At 40.0% G+C, this 21,231-nt stretch overlaps 1 protein-coding gene across 1 annotated transcript in view; it reads right to left on the minus strand.

The window, feature by feature from the left end:
- Nucleotides 1-21,231, minus strand: part of reln (reelin) — a 373,827-nt gene that overhangs the window by 180,500 nt on the left and 172,096 nt on the right. The window contains exons 16-21 of the mRNA XM_041202329.1: nucleotides 19,969-20,177; nucleotides 18,865-18,993; nucleotides 17,584-17,693; nucleotides 16,543-16,609; nucleotides 11,803-12,036; nucleotides 6,504-6,665 (exon numbers count right to left, since the gene is read on the minus strand). Coding sequence (XP_041058263.1) covers nucleotides 6,504-6,665; nucleotides 11,803-12,036; nucleotides 16,543-16,609; nucleotides 17,584-17,693; nucleotides 18,865-18,993; nucleotides 19,969-20,177 — 911 coding nt within the window. The remainder of the gene's footprint in view (nucleotides 1-6,503; nucleotides 6,666-11,802; nucleotides 12,037-16,542; nucleotides 16,610-17,583; nucleotides 17,694-18,864; nucleotides 18,994-19,968; nucleotides 20,178-21,231) is intronic.

Below are 21,231 nucleotides of genomic sequence, written 5' to 3' on the forward strand. Positions count from 1 at the left end.
CACAAGCTGGCTGCTGCATTTTATACGTGACAACAGTAATTAAGCTTCAATTGTACTTCGTTGGCTGTAAAGTGTTTTGGGCATCTGGTGGCTGTGAAAGGTGCTATATAAATGCAAGCTTGTTTTTTTTGAGGAAAGAGTCATTTTCACTTTTTCTCGTTGCATAATTGCTTATATCTTTCAATATAATTATACTTTGATCACAATAATTCTTTATAACCAAACAATTTTTTTACCTTAACAGAAATGATACCTTCAATTGATAATAATTGAAAATAATTGATTTAAAATAGAAAACCAAAGACTGAACTTTCGAGCAACTTTCCGCCTGCATGAAAATGCCAACAGAGGCCCAAACCCAGAAGTCCCACCACCGAACCCGGCCTCTGCAATTTTTGCAGGGGTGGGGGAGCTGAGAGGCAGAATTGGGGGCAGCTTCTAAATCATACATCGTTAGTTCACAGAGGCAGCTACCCATATGAATCAGCAGCTGCCTCCACTCATGCGTGATTTTGGTGAGGTAGATGTATGAAACCCGAAGTGTGCAGATTAGGCTGGTAGGACCAGGTTTGAAACTTGAGTATTTGGTTAGATAGCTAGGGTACCCTTTTGGAGATGTAAAGCATTGCTTTGAATTTGTTCCTGGGACACCTTTGGGAGAGGTCAGGTGCTCTTGGGATTGTTAAAATTAGACATGAATTTGCATAAAAAGTGCATAAATGCATCGGAACTGTCAAGTTGCTAAAGAATTGTCAAAGTTAATTGGAACTGTTCTAGCAGTCAAGGGATTTAACACTGCTGTGCTTTAAATTTAATAAAAATAGGTGGAGTTTAAAAAAAATCAGTGATAACTGTTTCACTCTGTCTGCTGACATAAGCCTGAGGGTTATCATTATAGGATTTGGGCTGCATGAATTATTTTACAGCCTAACATTATCACTTTGGGGTACCTGTTAAGTGAGCAGTTTTGATCAACAACTCCAAGTGGTCATAGAATAGAGATATTTGTTTTCAAAAGAGGTCTGAACTTCTTCAGAAGTACTTAAGTGAAATGTTTATCTTCATTAGGGGAAGAGTTAAGTAATTAAGTGAAATGTTTATTTTCGTAAGAGATTAGTTGAAGGAATTTCAATATATTGATTTTTTTTATTATCAATGAGTGTTTTTTAAAATAGTGACATCATTACAACTTTATTTTATGTCAACATGGCTCCTGGGGTTTGCCCATGGTGCATACTAGGTGAGTTGGAAGGGAGGAGGTAAGGGAAAGGGGTGGTGGGTGGGAGGGGTCATGGGTTGGCATGAGTTGCACTTAGGCATAGAGGATATAAAGGGCCATGGGTTCATGGGTTGAGTGCATGGTAAGGGATGGCAATAGGGGTATGAGTGGGATAGGGGTGGGTAGAGGGGCATAAGGTGACATGGGGGTATGAGAGGTCATGGAGGGTGGGAACAGGGGCATAGGTTGGCATGGAGGGTCTGCAGGGTCACAAGGGTGGGTGGGGCAATGAGGTGGCATTAGTTGGCATGGATGGGGCATGGGAAGTGTGTGGGGGGGGGGTGAAAGGTAGGAGCTGGATGTTTTATTGTGTTTTTTTTTAATCTTTCACACAGTGCTGATGCACCAAGGCAGATCTTCCAGCCAGCTACCACTGCACTTGACAGCCTCCGCACTTATTCTGGGGAGCAGCAGGCCCAACTTCTAATCCAGCCCGCCCCAGGGAACAAAAATCCCAAATTCCAGGCCTCTTTTTCCCAGGTTGAGTTCATGGACCTGGGAAATGTCCCGATTCTGCACACCTGACTTGGGAATGAAAATCCAGGCCCAAGATATCAAAACATTGAGCTTAAGGGAATTTGACTTTGAATGTTAAGTGGAAATAAGATTGCTGCTGTGCCATAAAATATATCCTTTAAAACTCCTGTTCTATTTCCTGCTGCAAAAAGCCAGAAAAACAAAAACATCGCCGCCAAGAAGAGGGAGCATATGCAGTTTTGCTCTTCTACTCTGTTGACTGTCACCCCATTGATACTAAATCATCTCAAACAAGTGTACATGGAGTCACTGCCACATAAACAGAATCAGTGTGGTCATATACATTATATATAATATATTATATAATATATATTGTATATAATATATATTGTATAATATATATTGTATATCTCCAACTCAGTTTAAGTTCAAGGGAACAGTCCTAACTTGCCAAAATGCCACAATACTGACATTTAAATCTATTGTTCATTCTATTTATTATCCCATCAGGTTATGCTTTATGGGCTGAATTGTCGCCCCGTCGGAGGCGAAGTTGAACAGCGGGAGCGCACAGGCGCACTTCTGATCGGCAGCCCCGATTAGGAGCAAGGCGCCATTTTACATGGGTGGGCCAATTAAGGCCCGCTCAGCGTGACGTCCACACAGAAGTGCTGTGTGCTCCCTGTGCGGGCGGGGGGTGGGTGGGGGAATCCCAAAATCAAGAATGCACTCTTTCACACAGGCATACGAGAAAGCGCACTCATCTCCCAGAGGCTAAGTGCTGCCTCAGGGAGATGGCTCAAAATGTAAAAAACTTAAAAATAGAAAAGTAAAATTTCCCTAAAATGTCCCCTCATGTGACAATGTCACATGAGTTGGGACATGTCCATAATTTTCACAAAAACTTTATTAAAATTTTTAAAAACCTACATGAAACCTCATCCCGCCCATGGATGAGGTTGCGTGCTTTTTCTAATTTGCACCAGGGCTCCTGACCTGCCCGCCAACCTTAAGGTTGGATGGACAGGTCCTTTAATTACTTAACTGACTCTGTTAGTGGCCTCAATTGGCCATTGACAGGTCAGTGGACATGCAGCTGATTTCGCTACGCCCTCGCCTACCTGAAAATTTAAATGGGGTGCGGTGACATCAGGAGTTCCCCCCGACGTCATAGTGCATCATTTTACGTGTCAGCAAGGGGAGCCGCATAAAATCCTGCTATGTTTCTAATTGTATGAAGGAAGCAACCATAATAAAATAAAATGACTTGAAAATCAATATTAAATCTGATCACAAATTCATTAAGGTGACAGATAGTTATTCAGGGGTTAATTGCAAATCAGCATAGAGGGATGAACTAAATGATAGCATCATGCTCAGAGTGTGTTTTATTCAGCTGGCAGTGCTGTACCCAGGACAGGTGGCACACACCACAAAAATAGTGCACTTGGCAGAATCCTTGGGCCTAACACAGCTGGGGAACTGTTATAAAACCTGGTACAGCTGCCGTTCTAGTCACAATGGGCACTGCGGACAAAGCTGAAACAGTGGAGATACTTGGCAAAGGCCGAAAGCTGGCCCAGCAGGCAGCCACTGCCTGCAAAGATCCCTGTCTTGTTTGTCAACTCGAGGTTGTTCCAACTCGTCAATGACAAGTATGTATAATTAGAGAACAAAATTGGCCAAAAGAAGATGGAGTACAATAGGAAGCAAGAGTTTTTGGGATATTTTATAAGTTGAAGGTGAGTACTTCAGGCATCTGTAATTCTGAAAATTTAAAAGGATTACAAGCAGCTTTATACTGTGAGGCCCCGAAAAATTATTTGTAAAGTTCAGTGAAACTGAATCCTGAAATCTTGGCTGGAGTTTGTGACAAATAACTTTTAGTTCCAGTGTAACTATGGTAACACGTTAATTAATAACACCTGTTTCAAAAAAAATGGTACTGTAATGCTGATTAACATTCCATAGTTATTGATTATGCTATGTTGGAAAAAAGTAAATAACTATAAGGTTTCTGTCTATTTTTAAATTTGCTGGAACAGCTGAAGATTGCCAAAGGATTACATAATTTCCCCGCTTCCCCCAGATCTCATATTTCCCCTCAGTGTGACACTTCATCCACTAACCATGTGAAAACTGACACACCAAGAGTTCAGAGCGAAAAGAACTGCAGTCTTGTTTTATTGAAGGCATATAACTCGGTCCAAGCCCTCAGTTTATCTGAAGTGCACATTGATTCCTTCTGTTGAAAGTTGTATTGCAATGCTGAATAACCTATCTGATAGATACATTGATTATACATTAAGTAAAAGATTGCTTTGAGGTTTTTTCTGTAATTTGCAGTACCATCTGAAGATTGCCAAACAATTATATAATTCCACCCCCAATGACATATTTCACCTCAGTGTGACACTATCCACCAACCACAAGTTAAGTCAAGTGAGTCAGACTCAATTGGATTCAGCTTCCAGCTTCATGCTGTGGCAAATACTCCCATTTTATGATTTATCCAAGCTGTCCATTGAAACTAATAGCATTTATTATCATATTATTAGTAGTGAACTTAATTAATACTAATTATAGACAGTTAGTAGATGGAAACTATAGTTGACCAGTTGGCTGCCATTTATAAAGGGTACCCTTATCATTGAAAAGGCACTGGCAAAGCTCTGCAAGGGCTGTTTGTGTTTATGAACAAAATCATCTCTGGCACAATGCTGCCAACAATTACATCTCTGTGAGGAAGCAAAGGGTTTATAAAAAAAAGTATTTGTAAAATATTACACTTCTCTACAAAAGTTGTTGCCAGCTGAAAATTACATTGCATGCTTGTGCTTCATAAATTTCTGCTTGCAGTTTTCTGCCCTGCAAATACCTTTCAATCCCCTTGATCTCAAAGTGCTAAATAAGCATTATCAGGATGATTTATGATCATTGCTAATTGTTAGGCTAATGTGACTCAGGTCTCTGTAACTCAACCGCTAGAATTTGTAGCAAGCAATGCACATGCTATTTTCCTCAAAAAATACTGAAAACATAATTCAGATGTTGATTTCGCTGATCTTGTTTCCTCATGATGCATAGTTTGAACTAATGTCCAGTTCAATTGAATTTTGAATATTTCTGGGAACATTGTTGACGTTACATAGTTTTAATTTATTGTGTGATCAAATTCAAGGGCATTTTCATGAATTGATATTTATGTACAGTAAGTAATAATCACCAAGTCAATAAAATAATAATTCTACCATTTGGGAAAATGCTATAGATAATTGTGCAGAAATCAAAACATTTCATGTAAACGAATGGCTCTTGGAGAATCTTGGAGAAGTTACATTGCTGCCACGAGACTGCAATATGTGGCACCAGTAAAAGTAGCAGCAGTTAGAAAACGTGCATCCATTCAAGGAAGTTGCAATCATTCTTGATTTCAATGGGGTGGAGCAATCAAAATTGATCCACTGAATCAGCAAGGTTAATGGCAGAGCAGAACAGATGGCCCAGAAACCTTTGGTATGTTATAAGTAATGGTGTAAATCAGTTTCACCATATCCTTCTGGAAAATCTACACTCAATAATTGTATACAACAAATATGCAGACCAATAATTTCTGATCATAACCAATGTTGCAATCTTTTTCTGACAGCATATGGCTTGTAACGGTTCTGTTTTTGCCATTTGCAGCTCCTCTAGGCCTATCTTTTGTTTCTAAACTTGTCCCATTGCCAGCCCTATACCATCATCCCTTTTGTGATTTAATCTCTACTTCCAGCCTAGCAGACTTTTCCCTTTTGTTCTTCCCCCCCTCCGTGTCCCTTGCCTCTGTACTTGGTTAAAACCGGCTACATCTGTAACATTTTCCAGTTCTGATGGATGGTCATCAGTCTGAAACGTTAACTCTCTCTCCACAGAAATCGCCAGACTTACTGATTATTTCCAGCATTTGCTGTTCATGCACCCAATACAGCCACGTGGACAAATGTATAATTCATACAGATGAATCGATTTAAGCAAATTCATCGTGAGCTTCAAACTAAAGCTTTCAAGGTCCAGGCATTAGAAGATATCATTGAATGATGAAGTTCATGCCAACATGCTAAATTAGAGTTCAACTTAAAAGACAATTGCAACAAGGCCCCTCAACCATGATTCCTTTACAGTGGGAGCTCACTCTGGATGAGGCTATCCTATCCAGAAAGCCGGCAGAGTTCATATTGTATGGACAGCACAGCTATTTGTGCTCTATTATTACTACCAATGATGATTAGATCCTGATTCTAGCTGAAATTGACAAACTTGCTTCCTGGGAAAGTGGAATTTGGGATGTCAACTAATGGACGATTCCAGAGTTTGAGTCTACTCAAGCAACTTGAAATGTACTCCATGACCTTTTCAAAAATTCAGACTAACAAGGGAATCACAGGTAAAATCCCATACAAAGCAACAAATTAAAAGTTGAAATAACATTAAAGCTGGTGTACCTTTTAATTTTTTTTATTCGTTCTTAGGGCCAGCATTTTGCCCACCCATAACTACCCTTGAGAAGGTAGTGGTGAGCTGCCTTCTTGAACCGTTGCAATCTATGTGGTGTAGGTACATGCACAGTGCCTTTTTTCCATAGTAGTTTGAAAACCAAGTGGCTTGATAGGGCATTTCAGAGGGCAGTTAGAAGTCAATTCATTAATTAAAAGTTAATTTGTTAGTATTAACAGAAGTGCTATACAGTAATGTTTATTTTTCTTACCGTGGTTCATGGTAATTCTGATAAGAGTAGTGTTGCAGCAAGTTCCATGTGATCCCATTGTCAGCAGAATAGTGCAGTAGAATCCCTTCTCCCGGCTGGTCTGGGGGCTTGCATGTGCTTAATACAGACTTGCTGCCCAAGCGAAGAGTAAACTGGAGGAACCTGGAGAATAGTAACAGTGTGAGGCAGGACAATGACTACCTTACGTAAACCCATCCTTAAAACTACAGTAAAATGTAGTTGCATGAGTAGCAGGAGGTGCTATTAACAGTGAAATTGTTCAGAAAGTCTAATGTTACTGAATATTGGATTTTCTTGATTGTGGCACAAGTGGGTCCACCAGTTGCCCATGAAAGAGTCAGGCCAAAATTAATTCTGAATTCAATGATTTACCAGGCTATGTAACTCAATGTCGCAAGAAAACCACATTTCTCCCATCACATAGTACACAAGTAGGCTCAACTTGCAAATTATATTTTGGTGAGCCCCTCGCAGTTCCCAGGGTACAACTGGTGCAGCTCAAACCTATTTGTTTCTAGCCAGAGCATCTCCAGAAATGGCTCCTCCTTCTGTTTCCCACACTGTTACCTCTGGACTCCTCAAGAATTGATTTTTACCCAGTTCTCCCTTTTCACTGCCTCTTTTAATCCTTCTACTGCTTCTGTGTTGTCAGTCTGTTTTTCTAACATCCAGTCTTGAATGCGCTGAGATTTCCTCCAGTTAAACATTGGGAAGACCAAAGTCATCAGGCAGGATTTTCTGGCCCCGACATCAACAGGCATCATTGCAGGCAAAATTTGGACAGCTGTTGACTTTTAATTTCTGTCATAGTAGCCAAAGATGGTGGGCCAGAAAATCTCGTCCACCATCTTTGGCCAACATAACAAACTCTGCATCCTCACCATGGATTCCAAGCCCTCCCCAGCCATTTTCTCAGACTGAACCTGACTGTTCACTACCTCAGTAATATTCTGTAATATATCTTATCTGTGTCATTTATTCTTCCATATATGCTCCCTTAACCTTAATTGTTTTTTTTCCTAGACTGCACAGCATGAACCTCTCTAAGGTAAAAACAAAATACTGTGGTTGCTGAAAATCTGAAATAAAAGTGAACTTCTCTAATCTGTTTTCATAGGTCACCGTCTTTTCATTTGGATCAGATTTGTTGCTCTTCCTTGTACTCTGTCTATTATATTTATATTTTTTACAGCATGATGATTAGACTTAAACACAATATTCTGAGTATGGTGTGATTAGCGCATTATAAGAGCTGAGTACAACTTGCCCAGATACTTATCTATGCTAATTATATGGGATGGGAAAAATAAAGCTAACTGACAACAAAAAAATGAAAGAGTTTCTAACAGGTGGAAAATGAGCCTTGCAACCGCTGTTATATGTGGTTTGTCTTGAATATCTGCTCAGGCTGGAGTTAAAATTTCAGTTGGGGTCTGTTGGTGCCATGAAATCCCTATCTGCATATTTAAAGGAGGATTCAATGGCTTCAGGTGGGTGTCTTTGCCACTGGAAGAACAAGAAATTGACAGGTAAGATACCTGGAGTATTTAACTGCCCACCCAGCTGGTTTCTGTCAGCCAGGAAAGGTTAAAATTTCTCTCCTTTATGTGGTGAAACCATACCACAGATTCAAACTGGCCTGGACCTTTTGCTGCCTTTGGACTGTAGGCTGACCAATTGGGTTCAGATAATGGCAGATAAAAGCCAATCTGAGTCTGCTGGCCACAAAGTTACCAATTATAGAATTATCACCAATCATTGATCCTGCTCCTTCTTGTAGTTGTCAATCAAAACCACAACCCCCTTCTACCCCGGTTGACTTGTCTCTTTGATCTTTGCCAGGTGCTAGTCCAACCTGTTTTAGCATCTTGTGGTTACAGTGTCATGAAGCTATTAATGTATATATTATTGGAAAATATTTTTCTTTTAAAATAGAGGTTTAGTCTATGGGTGTGTCTTAACTAGATTAAAGCCAGCTAGTCTGAGTGTTTTGATGTGTACTAGTTTTGAGATGTAAGAGAGGTAGAGTATATTTGTATTTTTATTGAATAGAGCATTAAAGAAGTGGGGTGGGGGTGGTAAAATCTGGCACCTAGCTAGCAGAGACCAAGCAATATGTTTATATTACTAATTAAATTGGTACTATGAAAGGGGTTTTATTGTTAGAAGAGGTGGAGTTCAAAGGGGCTGGTGATACAATGAGAATTTACATTCAATGAGCTGTGTTGGGTATAATAGACAGCATTTTTGTGTGTGCAGTGCAGGCAATGTGATATCAAAGCAGCTGTAAGCCTACAACTGTCTCTACAGGGAGGAACCTCATTTTGAATTTGTGAGGTGAAAATGCTTTGCCTGGTGTCTGGTAAAGTCTATGGGTTGCTGTTGCCTTAATAGAGATTAGTCTGGGAATTCGTTAAAAGTTATGATGGTAGTAATTTGTAGCCATGTGCATGTGTTTAATGTGTTGTAACTTAATAAAATGTTTGATTTAGTTTAATATAAAAACCTCTCGAGAACTGATGGTCTGATTCCCAAATTTAGAGCTGCATCGCAAACATACCACTTAAAATATAGGTTATGACAGTTGTTTAAAGTTTGCCACTGGGATTTTTAAATAACTTAGCTTTACCAAGGGTAGGATCTTCCGGTCGTTGAGTGGGGGGGTGGAACTCCCGACGTCACCCCATGTCATTTCCATTTTCAAGTTGGCGGGGGCGCAGCCGAGTCAGCTGCGCACCCACCAACCTGTCAACAGACTATTGAGGCCATTGAAATACTAATTAAAGTCAATAATGGACCTGCCCGTCCAACCTTAAGGTTGGTGGGCAGGCCGGGAACCCTGGCGGGCTTCGTTAAAAAGCATGAAACTTCATCCACAGGCGGGATGAGGTTTCACAAGGGTATTTAAATTTTTTTTTTAAAGGCTTCAATAAAAGTTGTGGACATGTCCCAACTCATGGGGCAGTTGGGGGGACATGTCAGGGAAATTGTTTTATCATTTGTATTACAAATTTTAATTCCGAGCCAATCTCCCTGAGGCAGCACTTAGCCTCTGGGAAATCTGTGTGCTCTTTCGCGAAAGAGCGCACTCCCGGCTGAGGGAATTCACCCCCCCCCCCCCCCCCCTGCACAGGGAACGCATAGCGCTTCCAAGCGGACGACACATTGGGCAGGCCTTAATTGGCCCGCCCACATAAAATGGCAACACGCCTCCAATTGGGGGCGTCAATCAGAAGCGCACCTGCCCGTGCCTGTTCCCACACTCTACCCCCACCCTGACAGGGGGAATATTTTTCCCCAACTGCTGAATCATAACAAACAATAGATGTTATTAAATTTTATTTCTTATAAGCGTTCAAACCATGCTTTAAAAAGATGCATAGGATATTGGCCCTTTGATTGAATTACTGCTGTAACAATCTAATTGTCAACAGATTAATATCAATGACTACACTAACAAATATTAGCATAGAAATCTCTCTTTTGTCAGAAACCAAAACTCAAACATACATTAATTGAATTCTGCCTGCCGGACCAAAACATGTAACCCTGTACCTTGCCGAAAGAGCTAACAAAAAATGGTATTAAGCCCATGTAAGCTGTATCCATCAACAGCAAATCCAAAATAATTTTAACAAGTGCAAAAATGCTTCATTTTAGTCACAGCTCTTTAAGCATCTACTATCTTGGCAATGAAAAAGCCAATGACTGTGACATCTTTTCAGTGCAAAATAATTTTGGAGCATTCGGAAACCAAATAGTAAGTAAGGGCTAAACTGCACACATTACTACTGATCAGTAATTCTCAAAGTGTTAAGCTTGATGCCAAACAGCAATTCCAAAACTATGTGATTCCCAGACTGTGAGGATGATATTAATTCAGCTGAATAGTCTCTAATGCTCCTTTTGGCTGAAATCACCCAGCATTTATGAGACTTTGGAAATAACCATGCATTTGTTCTTCCAGATTAATTTCAACACTACTCAATAGATTTACTCCAGTCGTGTACTACATCTTGGGGCAGACAGATCAATAGGATGCCACATCATCACAAATTACAAAATGTAGTTAGGTCACTTCATCTCAGATGTGAGCATGCCATGCTTTAATTCACTGTGCTCATCTGTAGAAACTTCATTGCATTCTCCATCAGTGTGTCACTCTGGGTTGGAAGTATTGGCTGCAGCCAAATCATTTCTTTCTTGAATGATTTTGCCATGCTCTTGCTGTAAATCAGTTCATAACAGGTAACACTTAAAAGTAAGGCTGTTCAACTTGTAGCCCTAGAGGCACATATTGGCTGTGAACCCTGCAGCTCAACCTTCAAGGCTGAAACAATTCAGATCTATTTCAGCTAAAATACTTATCTGTTGGTGGTCTGCTTCATTTTGTGCACCTGGAGATTTCCAAACAGCTGATTTGAGCTCTGCTCCTATTTGTGAATGGGACACCAAGATCTGCAGCTTATTGGGAACATCAATGTGACCCTTTTATTTCAGATTTACAGCATTGGAAATATTTTGCTTTTTTATCAAGTGACCTTTACACGTGGCCCCGAGACTCCATGGTTTGCACCATTTTGCTCCACAAAAAGAAAAACTTGGACACTCCCATTTTAAAACAATATTTTACATATTCTATACTTGGATCCTGATTAATTCTAGCACAAACATTTTATTTTCTCAGCCACAAAACACCCGCAAAGAAAACTTTTGATCATAGGTAGAAATGTTGAGGTGAAAGGAGGTCACTGAATAGGAAACTGTTCTCCATTCTCACAGTAGCACCAACTCAATTAAAACAAATATACTTGCACATTATAGAATGTTAGTCTGACCTTTTCTTTCTCTCTTAGTGAAGTTAATAACATTTATTTTAACATTATATTGACAGATTATTCAATAAAGAAGCCTGACTTAAAGATTTTTTGTTTTTAAACAAGTACGGAACAATACTTGGGGTGTTAAAGTTTGAGATTAGACTAAACCAGCTATCTTGACCCACTGTCTTCCAGGCTTAAAGCAGGATGATAAAGATTGTGCAGTGTTTACCATCGTGTTGCAGTGCCACTCAGCTGTTTGACAATAAACGGGGAATTGTATCCCAAAGCAATTCAATGACTGAGGAGATTAACCTCAGAGAAAAAATCTTTCACTATAAAGAATTCTGCAGTGATATAAAAAATAATTTTCTCAAAGTAAAAGTACGCCATTTCTGTATGAACTCTAGCAGCCATTTTAATTCCTATCGTTTATTAAATACCATCTTACTATTTACCTGGCTAGAGTACTGTCAAGGAAAGAAGTAATGAGCTCTCGCCTTCCCTCTTTGTTAAATACCAGAGCCTTGCCACTCGAGAGGACGCCACAACCAAAGCCAAGTTCTGCACCACGGATTGAGTGGAAGTTGTGGTAGGATGAGAGCCGGGAACTACTAAAGCTTTCTGAAATGATAGTAGGAAAGGTTTGCGAAGCCATGTCACATCCAGGCCCTGAAAATCCTGGGTCACATCTGAAAGCAAATAGGAAAGCAGATAGATTCACGTCAAAACACTAACAGCAAACATAACTGGGCAGAAATCCTTTACAGTATTTTTTTATTTAATGTAACATTTTAAGTAATTAATGATCAAAGTGTTTAATGCATTTCTAATATAAGCATCATACATTGGGTTGTGATTGGCTTCCTTTGAATTACTGCAGTCCCAACTTCAGACGTTGTATTGTCAGTTGAGTCAGGTTCCTTAAGTTTGAAGCTTTTGAATTATGAATCACCAGAAGCAGCTTTGTGCTATGCACTCATGTCCTTGAAAGACTAGGCTTAAACTTGTAAGAATTGGTAAGAGACAGATAATATTGATTTTCTTGTTTTGAAACACAAACATAGAGTGCTGTAGGAAAAGGCCATTTGATCTCACAGCCATGCCACTTCTTGAGGGATCTCATTTTCACTTTCCTGTCTTCTCTCAGTCTTCTTTCTACAGAAAGATGTACACTTACACTCGAGCCTATTTATTTGCCTCAATGCTCTTCCATACTAACTTATTTCAAATGTTATTGCCCTTTGTGGGTAACTGTTCTACCTAAATTCCCTATTACTCCTATATTTTAAAAAAATGTTCTGGCTCAAGTTGGAACTTCTGCTCATGATTTTCCACCCATTGAAAGGAATGGCTGCTTGTAATTTGAGACCTATATTGTTAGGAAGAATTTACTTAGATTAACCTTTGTCAGTACCTTTCATAATTTTGGAAACTTCTAATTAGCCCAGCACAAAATTTCCTCTTTTCCAATCTTTTCTTAATCTTTGCCTATGTTGTTCTTGGAATTTTGGGCTTTTTTGGTTTTTGTTATAGTCTTTCAGATGTAGTATCTGGAGTTTAGCTTGAGCACTGATACTGATAATGATTTTTAATTTAATTAATAAATATAAATTATGATTTTTTTGCTGATCTGGCGGTTTGTGAAAAGCATAAACAAAGATCCTTTCTACAAAAAAGCGGGCAGTGCTACAACAGGAATGGAGCCTAACTATTGTCTTGATATTATTTTGTTCCTCTTCTAATATAATCCTGTGCCTATTTTCACTGTTGTTGCACAATGCGCTGAACAATGCGGTTAATTTTGATTGTAACACACAAAAAACTTTTCCTAATTAGTAAATTGTCTCATTTCTGAATTTCAAAAATTGAGGCTCAAATCCAGGGGTCTGAGATCTTAGTGTAAGTGCTAGGATGTGCCAGCTGGTAATCTCCACCACTCACCCTGTGGATTTTGCAGGACCAAGACAGATTCCTTAATCAGCATAGCATTGGCAGGTATCTCTGCTACTATTGGGGTAACTAAGGCTCCTGCCAGACGGTAGCAGAAGATGTTGTATTTCCTATTTGGTCACCAATTCACCAGCACCACTGGTATAGAAGATGCAAATAACATTCTCACATCACCTCTCTTTATAGTTGTCCTAAATCTTTCAAGGATGCAGGCCAAGTACCAGATCTGGAGCCCAGGGTTCCACTTCCACAGATCAGTCTCCTTAGTCCTAGACAGTCCCTTGGGATTGAGGGTGACTTTCTTCCACTCCAGTTCGATGGATTCTGAGGTGACTGATAAGTCCAACGTGTGATCTGCAGACTGCCATATACCAGACAGGGGTGCTTGGACGGTCAGATTGATGAATTGTTTGGGAGTTTGTGTGCTCTCTCTGACCTCTTGACTTCACCTCTGCATGTTCCCAATTAAGTCTCTCAATGGTTTTGATGCCTTCCAAAATCAACCTTCTCCATTTTGGTCAGTTAAAGTACTCCCATGAGTTGGCAAGGATGTTTGACCTCTTCAAGGATGCTTTGAGAAAATCCCTAAAGCATTTCACCTGTCTTCCTGGGAGTCTCCTGCCACGACTGAGTTCCAAGTTGAGCAGTTTCTTCAGGAGTTTGGTATCAGGCATGTGAGTGACATGTCATCCCTGTGGAGCTAGTTTTGAGTGATTAGCGTCTCAATGTTGGACAGGTAGGCTTGGGGGACGACACTGTCATTGGATCACCTTTCTTGCCACTGGATATGGAGGATCTTGTGAAGGTACCACTGGTCATACTTCTCCAGAGCTTTGAGGTACCTGCTGTAGGTTGTCCAAGACAGATCAGTGTGCCTTCTTCTATTGGGCATACACCTCAGATACTGGGTTCAGGGACACATCCTTCCATCCATGCCCTCTGATGTTGGAGGCCTTTTTAGGGAAAACAGAGGTTCATCCTCAAACAAGGCCCCGTGAATAGTTGTAATTGCAGGCCAGGATCTGTATTTCCAAGTTTTGGCCTCATTCATAGGCCTTCTGTCCAAATCATAGTGGGACTTTGTAAATGGGGCTATGCTCTTTATTTTGGCTCCTTGTTTCCGTGCCAATTATTTCACATTTAATGAAAGGTAATTGTTAAGATGTGAGTTTCACTGTCAAGGTCAATATTTATTGCCCATCCCTAGTTATTCTGAGAAGGTGGTGCTGGGCCTATTTCCTGAATGGCTGTTGGTTTGATACAACTGAATTGTTTGCTCGGCCACTTCAGAGATCAAAAAAGAGTGAATCACCTTAGTTTTGGGGTTGAAGTCACACATAGGCCAGACCAGGTAAGGAGCTAGGTTTCCTTCCCAACAGGACATTAGTGAACCAGTTGGCTTTTTAATGACAATACAACAGCTTCACGATCACTTTTACTAACAAAGTTTTATTTCTGGCCCAGTTTGCAATATGATTCAAATCCTTCCCAATCGGATTGCAATATTGCTCATTATTTGCTATACCTCTAAGTTTAGCATCTGGAAATTTGGGGACGTTGCCTTTGACACATTATGCCATTTATATATATCTATCTCTATAAGAGCAATGCCTAGGGTGCATCACTTACAATCACTCTTCAGCTTAAAAGGTATGGATAGCTACCCTCTTGTTTAGAGCTATACTTTACTTCCTATTCCAAGTTTGTTGATCTGATGCTGGCCCTCTGTGCATGGGGGAGGATTTTCCCCTTATTGGGCAGACGGGCCCAGGAGTGGCCGCAAAACACTCCGCAGCCTGCGATCGGGCCTCAACCGCAATTTCACTGGCTGGGCAATTAGTGGCCAGCCAGCATGAAACGCGCACTGATATCCTCAGTGCTGCAGGGATGGAGGTGGGAGGAGCGCGAGCGCTGAAGTGTGCAAATGCACAGGGGTGTGCTCAGTGAAAGCTCCCTAAAGGCACAGAGTGGCCTCAGAGGGCTGAAGATTTTTAACGTGAAAAATAAAGATTTCAAAATAGGGAAAACATGTCCCCATAGGGGCATGTGAAAAATGAGTTTTAAAAATATCTATTTTTTTTTTAAGTGCCTGATGGAAACTCATCCCATCCATGGATGAGGTTTTGCAAAAAATGCAAAGGTTTCCAAAGGCCTATTCACCTGTCCACCAACCATAAGGTTGGACGTGTAGCGAAAAATTCAATTTAATTAAGTGATTAATGGGCTTAATAGCCCTCTTATTTATCGGTGGGCAGCTGCCAACTCTCGTGCATGCCCACTGACTGAAATATCATGCGAGTGCGCGATGACATTGGGACGCTCGCCCGACGTCATCATCTGCTATTTCATGCTCGTGCGTGAAAATCGAGCTGAAAATCCTGCCCATGATTTTTTAAAACAATTATCTGTAGGATTTTTCTCACTTAATCTAATCATAATAACTTTAGGAACACATCAACAGAAACTCATTTCTCTGAATTGTTTTAAATTAATTTTGATATTAGGATCTCTGAACAGTGAGTGAAATTAGGCAGTCATTCACCAAGTTTGTGTTAGAAGTCAGTTTGGTTAATTTAACTGATTGCTGTTATCAAAACTCTAGAGCTCATGAGTATATTTCTGAACGGTGGGAATGAGAAGCAAAGTTTTTAAATTGTACCTAATGCCATACAAAGATAAGATCATAATGTGTTCCTTACAAACAGTGCACAGGATATAAAACACACACACAGAAGAAATCTTCCCTCAACATTGCCACAGAGAATACCTAGGGCAGTTGTTTCATCAAACGCTGAGCATGGTTTACAATTATTATGATGTCTTGCATCTTGATTCATTTGAGAGAGCAAATTACATGGCAAATGTGTTACCAAATACTCCTGTCACATAACTATTAGCAAAAATAGAGAGTTCTGCCTGTTGCTTCCATAGTTGCTTTACCATTTAACCTGACTGAAGTGAGGGTTGTGAAATTTTTCAAGATTAGTATTAAACTGCATCAAACAAGATAGTATCTACAGGAAGTTTATTTAAAGCCCACTGTGCTGGATTGGTAAACAGTTCCCAGTTAAATAAATAATTCTGTTTTCTTGTGCGTGTCATATGGGTGAGATATTGGGGATACTGAAGCAAGAGTAATTGTCAAAGGATTTAGATCAGTAAGAATGTTTTAATTTGTCGGTGATATCACAAAGTCATGTTTAGACTTAGATGAAATAATAGAGAATAATGAGGTTTCATCTTACTTGCATCCGTTGGTGGTGCATCGACCTCTACCAGAACACAATTTGTAGCACGCAGGGCCAATGTAGACTGCAGAAGGAATAAAACATCCCAAAGATCAGACTATTGCAATGTTAGTTAGCTTACAAGATTGGCAAAGAGAATAAACTTACTGGCATCGGGTAAACATGTTGCATTAAGAAAAATGGTTCCTTTGAGTATCTGAGATAACCTGTTTTGTCCTCATATTGACAGTTTTGCTAAAATTATGAGCAGGAGGAATTTATTAATGGAAATATGAACAGTGATATGGTTAATGCCAATTATATCTGTCACTACCTTTTCAATTAGGTTTTCATTCTTCTTTATCTCTGGTTTCCTGCAGTTGCGATTCCCCCATTGAAGGGAGTGAATTAACTTGTGTCATAGTTTCACAAGCAGCCTTGGTTCTCTACTGCTTCACCCAGGTAGCCACTGTTTGAACCTGGACTGTCATTGTTGATGGGCGGGTAGATCATGTGCAGAGTTCACAACCCAAGCCTAGCACTGTCCAAATCCTATCCACATGGGCTTCAGGCAGGGGCAGCTGGGTCATAGACAGGATGGAGAGCCATGGCCAGTTGTATCCCAGCCCAAGCACAATGAGACTCTTGGACAATTAATCTCAACATACTCTTACCCTGACTAAGTTTGGTTTTGAAAATGGAACCTTTCTGGTATGTATGGCTGAGACTCAAACAAGAGGATGCATTTACCCTGTGGGCCACTGGTAGATACGATTTTCTTTTTTTTTGAACCATTGTTTTAATAAAGCACTATACAAGTTAAAAAAAAACAATTCATTGGAAAAATTTGCTGAGTAGGACTTCAGAGTGGGCTGTCTATCTGACATTAGTTATTGTTCGTAATGGAGTTTTCCAGGTTACCCAATGAAAAAGTCAAGGGAATTCAAGTAAAGCAAATGAAACATATAAGCAAGTAAATGGTTGAACACAACTTGGTCAACTGAAATCATGCTGCCATTTTCTGTGTTGCTTTAATTCTAAAAACATGATGTTACTAACCATTGTCAATTGCCCACATATTTCCTGCAACTGGGCCCATCTGGCTCCAGCGAAACCTGGTCCCAGTGGTGAGCGCTGCATATGGTAGAGGAATGGTTATACGGCTCCACCTTTAACACAGGACAACATACAAGTTACAAATGACAGCTTCAACGTTGACAAGTTCAGCAGTTCAGTCACTTGTAGAAGATCGGTCGAGTGTGGGACCAGCCTCATTTAAATTTTTTTCAACAGGGTCCTTACACTATTTCACCTGCACTCGTGTAGTTTGCTGCTGGTGGATGATAATAGAAGGTTAAACTGACCGATGCCTTCATTGGTTCAATTGGCTGCTTTTACCATTTAAACAATGTGTTACTTTATGCTTCCTCTAACAACGAATACCTGGCATCTGCTGGGGATACTAACTATCTAACAGTGCTACAGTGATAACAACTGAAATGTGAACGAGGTCACTGAATATTATTGCCTCTCTTGAATGTATCTGTTCCATGGATGCTTTGGCTGTCTGACAGAGTGATGTTGGACACATAAATGTGCAGGGACCTGGCTTTGGCATCTCTGCTTAATTTCTCTGCCTATCCCGATATCACTGTTAAACCAGCAGAAAGTCAGTTAAAAGTCCTGACCATCCAAATTAACCGCAGAAAACCTCTCTCTATTTTTCATACTAGGTATAAGTGAGATAAGGTCATGAATAACATGACTCTTTCAAAGAAAAACGTCATAGTTTTATCAGTCACATGATTGGCATTTTTCACCAATATACATCACTTGTTTTATAATTATTATTTTTAATTATTCTGCTTTCTTGCTTGACTGTCTCCCTCTTTGATTTCCAGTTGAGTGGCCAACAGCCATCCCTCTCCTCACCCCATCCCACACCTCTGTGTAAATACACAGGCAACCCTAACTATGCCAGTGTGTTCTCCTGTATGTTTCAATCCACAATCTTTATGTTTCCAGTGCATTCACTCAAAAGGACGTTGAAGGAAGCTGTCCATTAATTTTTAAAGACAGAAAACTGGGGTTGCACTATTTCTGCTGAAATTGAAGGGTCATGGGACTAATCTCATGTGACTAAGAGGTTCATCAACCCTCAAAAATATTTATGTATTCCCTTAAAAAAGGACCTTTAAAAAAAAGGTCAGGTCTCAAGTTCATTCTCTTTGATAAGCTCCGCTTTTCAGTCTTTGAGTCATTCCGCATTGAGATGCAATCATTTAAAGGATACAAAAATTTTTGTCAAAGATAATAATGGAATGTTAGTTAGATTCTTACCCACTATAGTTTTCAGAAGAATAGACGGAGCTGTGGGGATGGTGTGGGCCTGTGCACAGATCAGGAAGACACTCCATGTGCAGCAGGGACCAGGATCGTCCATGATTAGTCGAAAACTCCAAACTTATGCTGGTGTCACAGAAACGCAAAAGAAAAAGTGACCATCACCTTCCTTCACAAAGAATGATCTAGTACAGGTGAGTGGGGCAAAGGGACTTTAAAATTCAGGCTGTAATCTGTGGAATCTTATAAGGCTTCAACACAACTAACCAAGAGCTGACATGATCTCTGCACAGACCTTCTGCAAATCCCAAACCTTTGGAAGGGAAAGAGAATTGATCCCGAAAGAGACATGTTATTTTTCCGAACAGGTGAAATGGCCAAAGGCTTTGTTTTCAGCTAACCTTATAGGTTTTAAAGGAACAGCAGTGGGTTGCTCTGCCACACAAAGGCATAATGGGGGCAGGGACCTTTACATTGACAGGAGGCCTTTCTCAACCCTGCAAATGATTCTGTTCCTGTGACAGGGTCCCCAGCTTTGGACCAGGGTAGATTGAAGTTCTGCCTCATACTCCAGGCCTACGTAAATTGGCAGCTCTAATTCTCAAGTCTGGGCACTGTCATGTTTTTCTGGTGACACCCCTAGATAATCAGAACAAAAACTGTGTTCATCAACTCACTGGAATTATACTTATTTGAACGGAGCAACAGGTCACTGAAAGCACAAACTGAATAAATTTTCAGTGCAGACAGTTTTAGAGCTCTTCATTATTACAAAACTAAAGACTTTAACCATCTTATCATTAAATATTTAATAGTAATGAAAAGACAGTTCCCAATGATGAAGCACAGCAGTAATGATCCTTTATTACTTGTAGAAATTAAGAAAAAGTTTGTTACTGCAGTTGTGTACCATTTCTAAATGGAAAATAGCTCAAGAATGATGGAGAAAACTCAATCCAGTGATCAAGGGACTAAACCAAGTAGCTTTCTGGTCTGCAAAGCTCACAGTGACAACACTGAACTATCAGGGGAGCTATGTGCTATTTTAGAAGTTGTTAAGCAAATTGATAAAACTTCACCAGGTGATCGATTTGTTGATACCTGTTGCCTGGTTGATGAGATCCGCAGCCCATATTGATGGAAAACTCTGTTAAGTGAGAAGGTGTTGGTGGCATCACAGGTAGAATGTGGAAGAAGTCCACAGCCCACACATTCCTGTTCAGTCCTTGGTGACTCTTCTGTTTCAAGCAGAACTTCGTGGCTGATGTCTGCAGTTCTGGAGTGATAGCAACAGAAACCAGGGATGGTTTCTGCAAACAATACCAATAGGTTAAACATGTAGTCGTCTCTTTTACTCCTTTAATTTAAACCAATAAGTGTGCATTGAACATTGCCATGCTTCTAAATACACTGAAATTAATCAAGAATTGTCATGTTCAGTAATGACATATTAAAAATACTGATGACTGTTGAGGATCTTGGTCCATTGCTGTTGAAACAAGGAAATTTTCACACCTCACACCCCTCCTGAGCTCAAAGAGACTCTTGGAAACAAGGAAACAGGGGGAAAAATGGGGAATTATAAGTAATAAATTATACCTTTTGGCTCAATAATTCTGCAATGTGATTATAGGCAAAGGGATAGGAAATTATTCATTTACACTAAGTAGCTGAAGAGGACTCCAAATCTCCAATATTTGACTTTATAAACAACAATTTATATTTATATAGTGCCTTTAATGTAATAAAACATCCCAAGGTGTTTCATAGGAGCATTATGAAACAAAATATTACACCAAGTCACATAAGAAAACATTAGGTCAGATGACCAAAGCTTGGCCACCTGAAAACGCCATAGGATATGATGTCACTACCTCAATTGCCCAGCTGGGTAATGCAGCAGTGGACTCTGACTGATTTACAGCCATCATAATTAAGGGCCACAGTTAAACTAACAATGACTATATTTTGGGATTTAGTTCCTTCACTCAGGGTTGGTTCAGTTGGTTAGGTGGCTAGAGTGTAGTGCAGAATAAAGGCAACAGCACGGGTTCAATCCTTATAGCAGCTGAGGTAGTTCTTGGGGCCTGCCTCCAATCTTACCTCAGTGATATCCTGAGAAATGACTAGCAACCCTTGGACAACGAGTGTGCTACATAGAGAGGGGGAGTCTCTTCACTCATCCCAAGCAACTATTCAAAAACTATTATAATAAAATATATATGCATACACACAGATAAATTTTACGATGAATTAATGAAGATTTTCACCAAGTAAGTATTCTTATCAGTTAACATGTTATCAATGTTTGAATCTTATCTTTTAAGAGCACGTCTCCCCTTTCTGATCTCTCTGGGCATATAC

The sequence above is a fragment of the Carcharodon carcharias genome, chromosome 13, assembly GCF_017639515.1.
Source record: "Carcharodon carcharias isolate sCarCar2 chromosome 13, sCarCar2.pri, whole genome shotgun sequence".
Taxonomy (NCBI): domain Eukaryota; kingdom Metazoa; phylum Chordata; class Chondrichthyes; order Lamniformes; family Lamnidae; genus Carcharodon; species Carcharodon carcharias.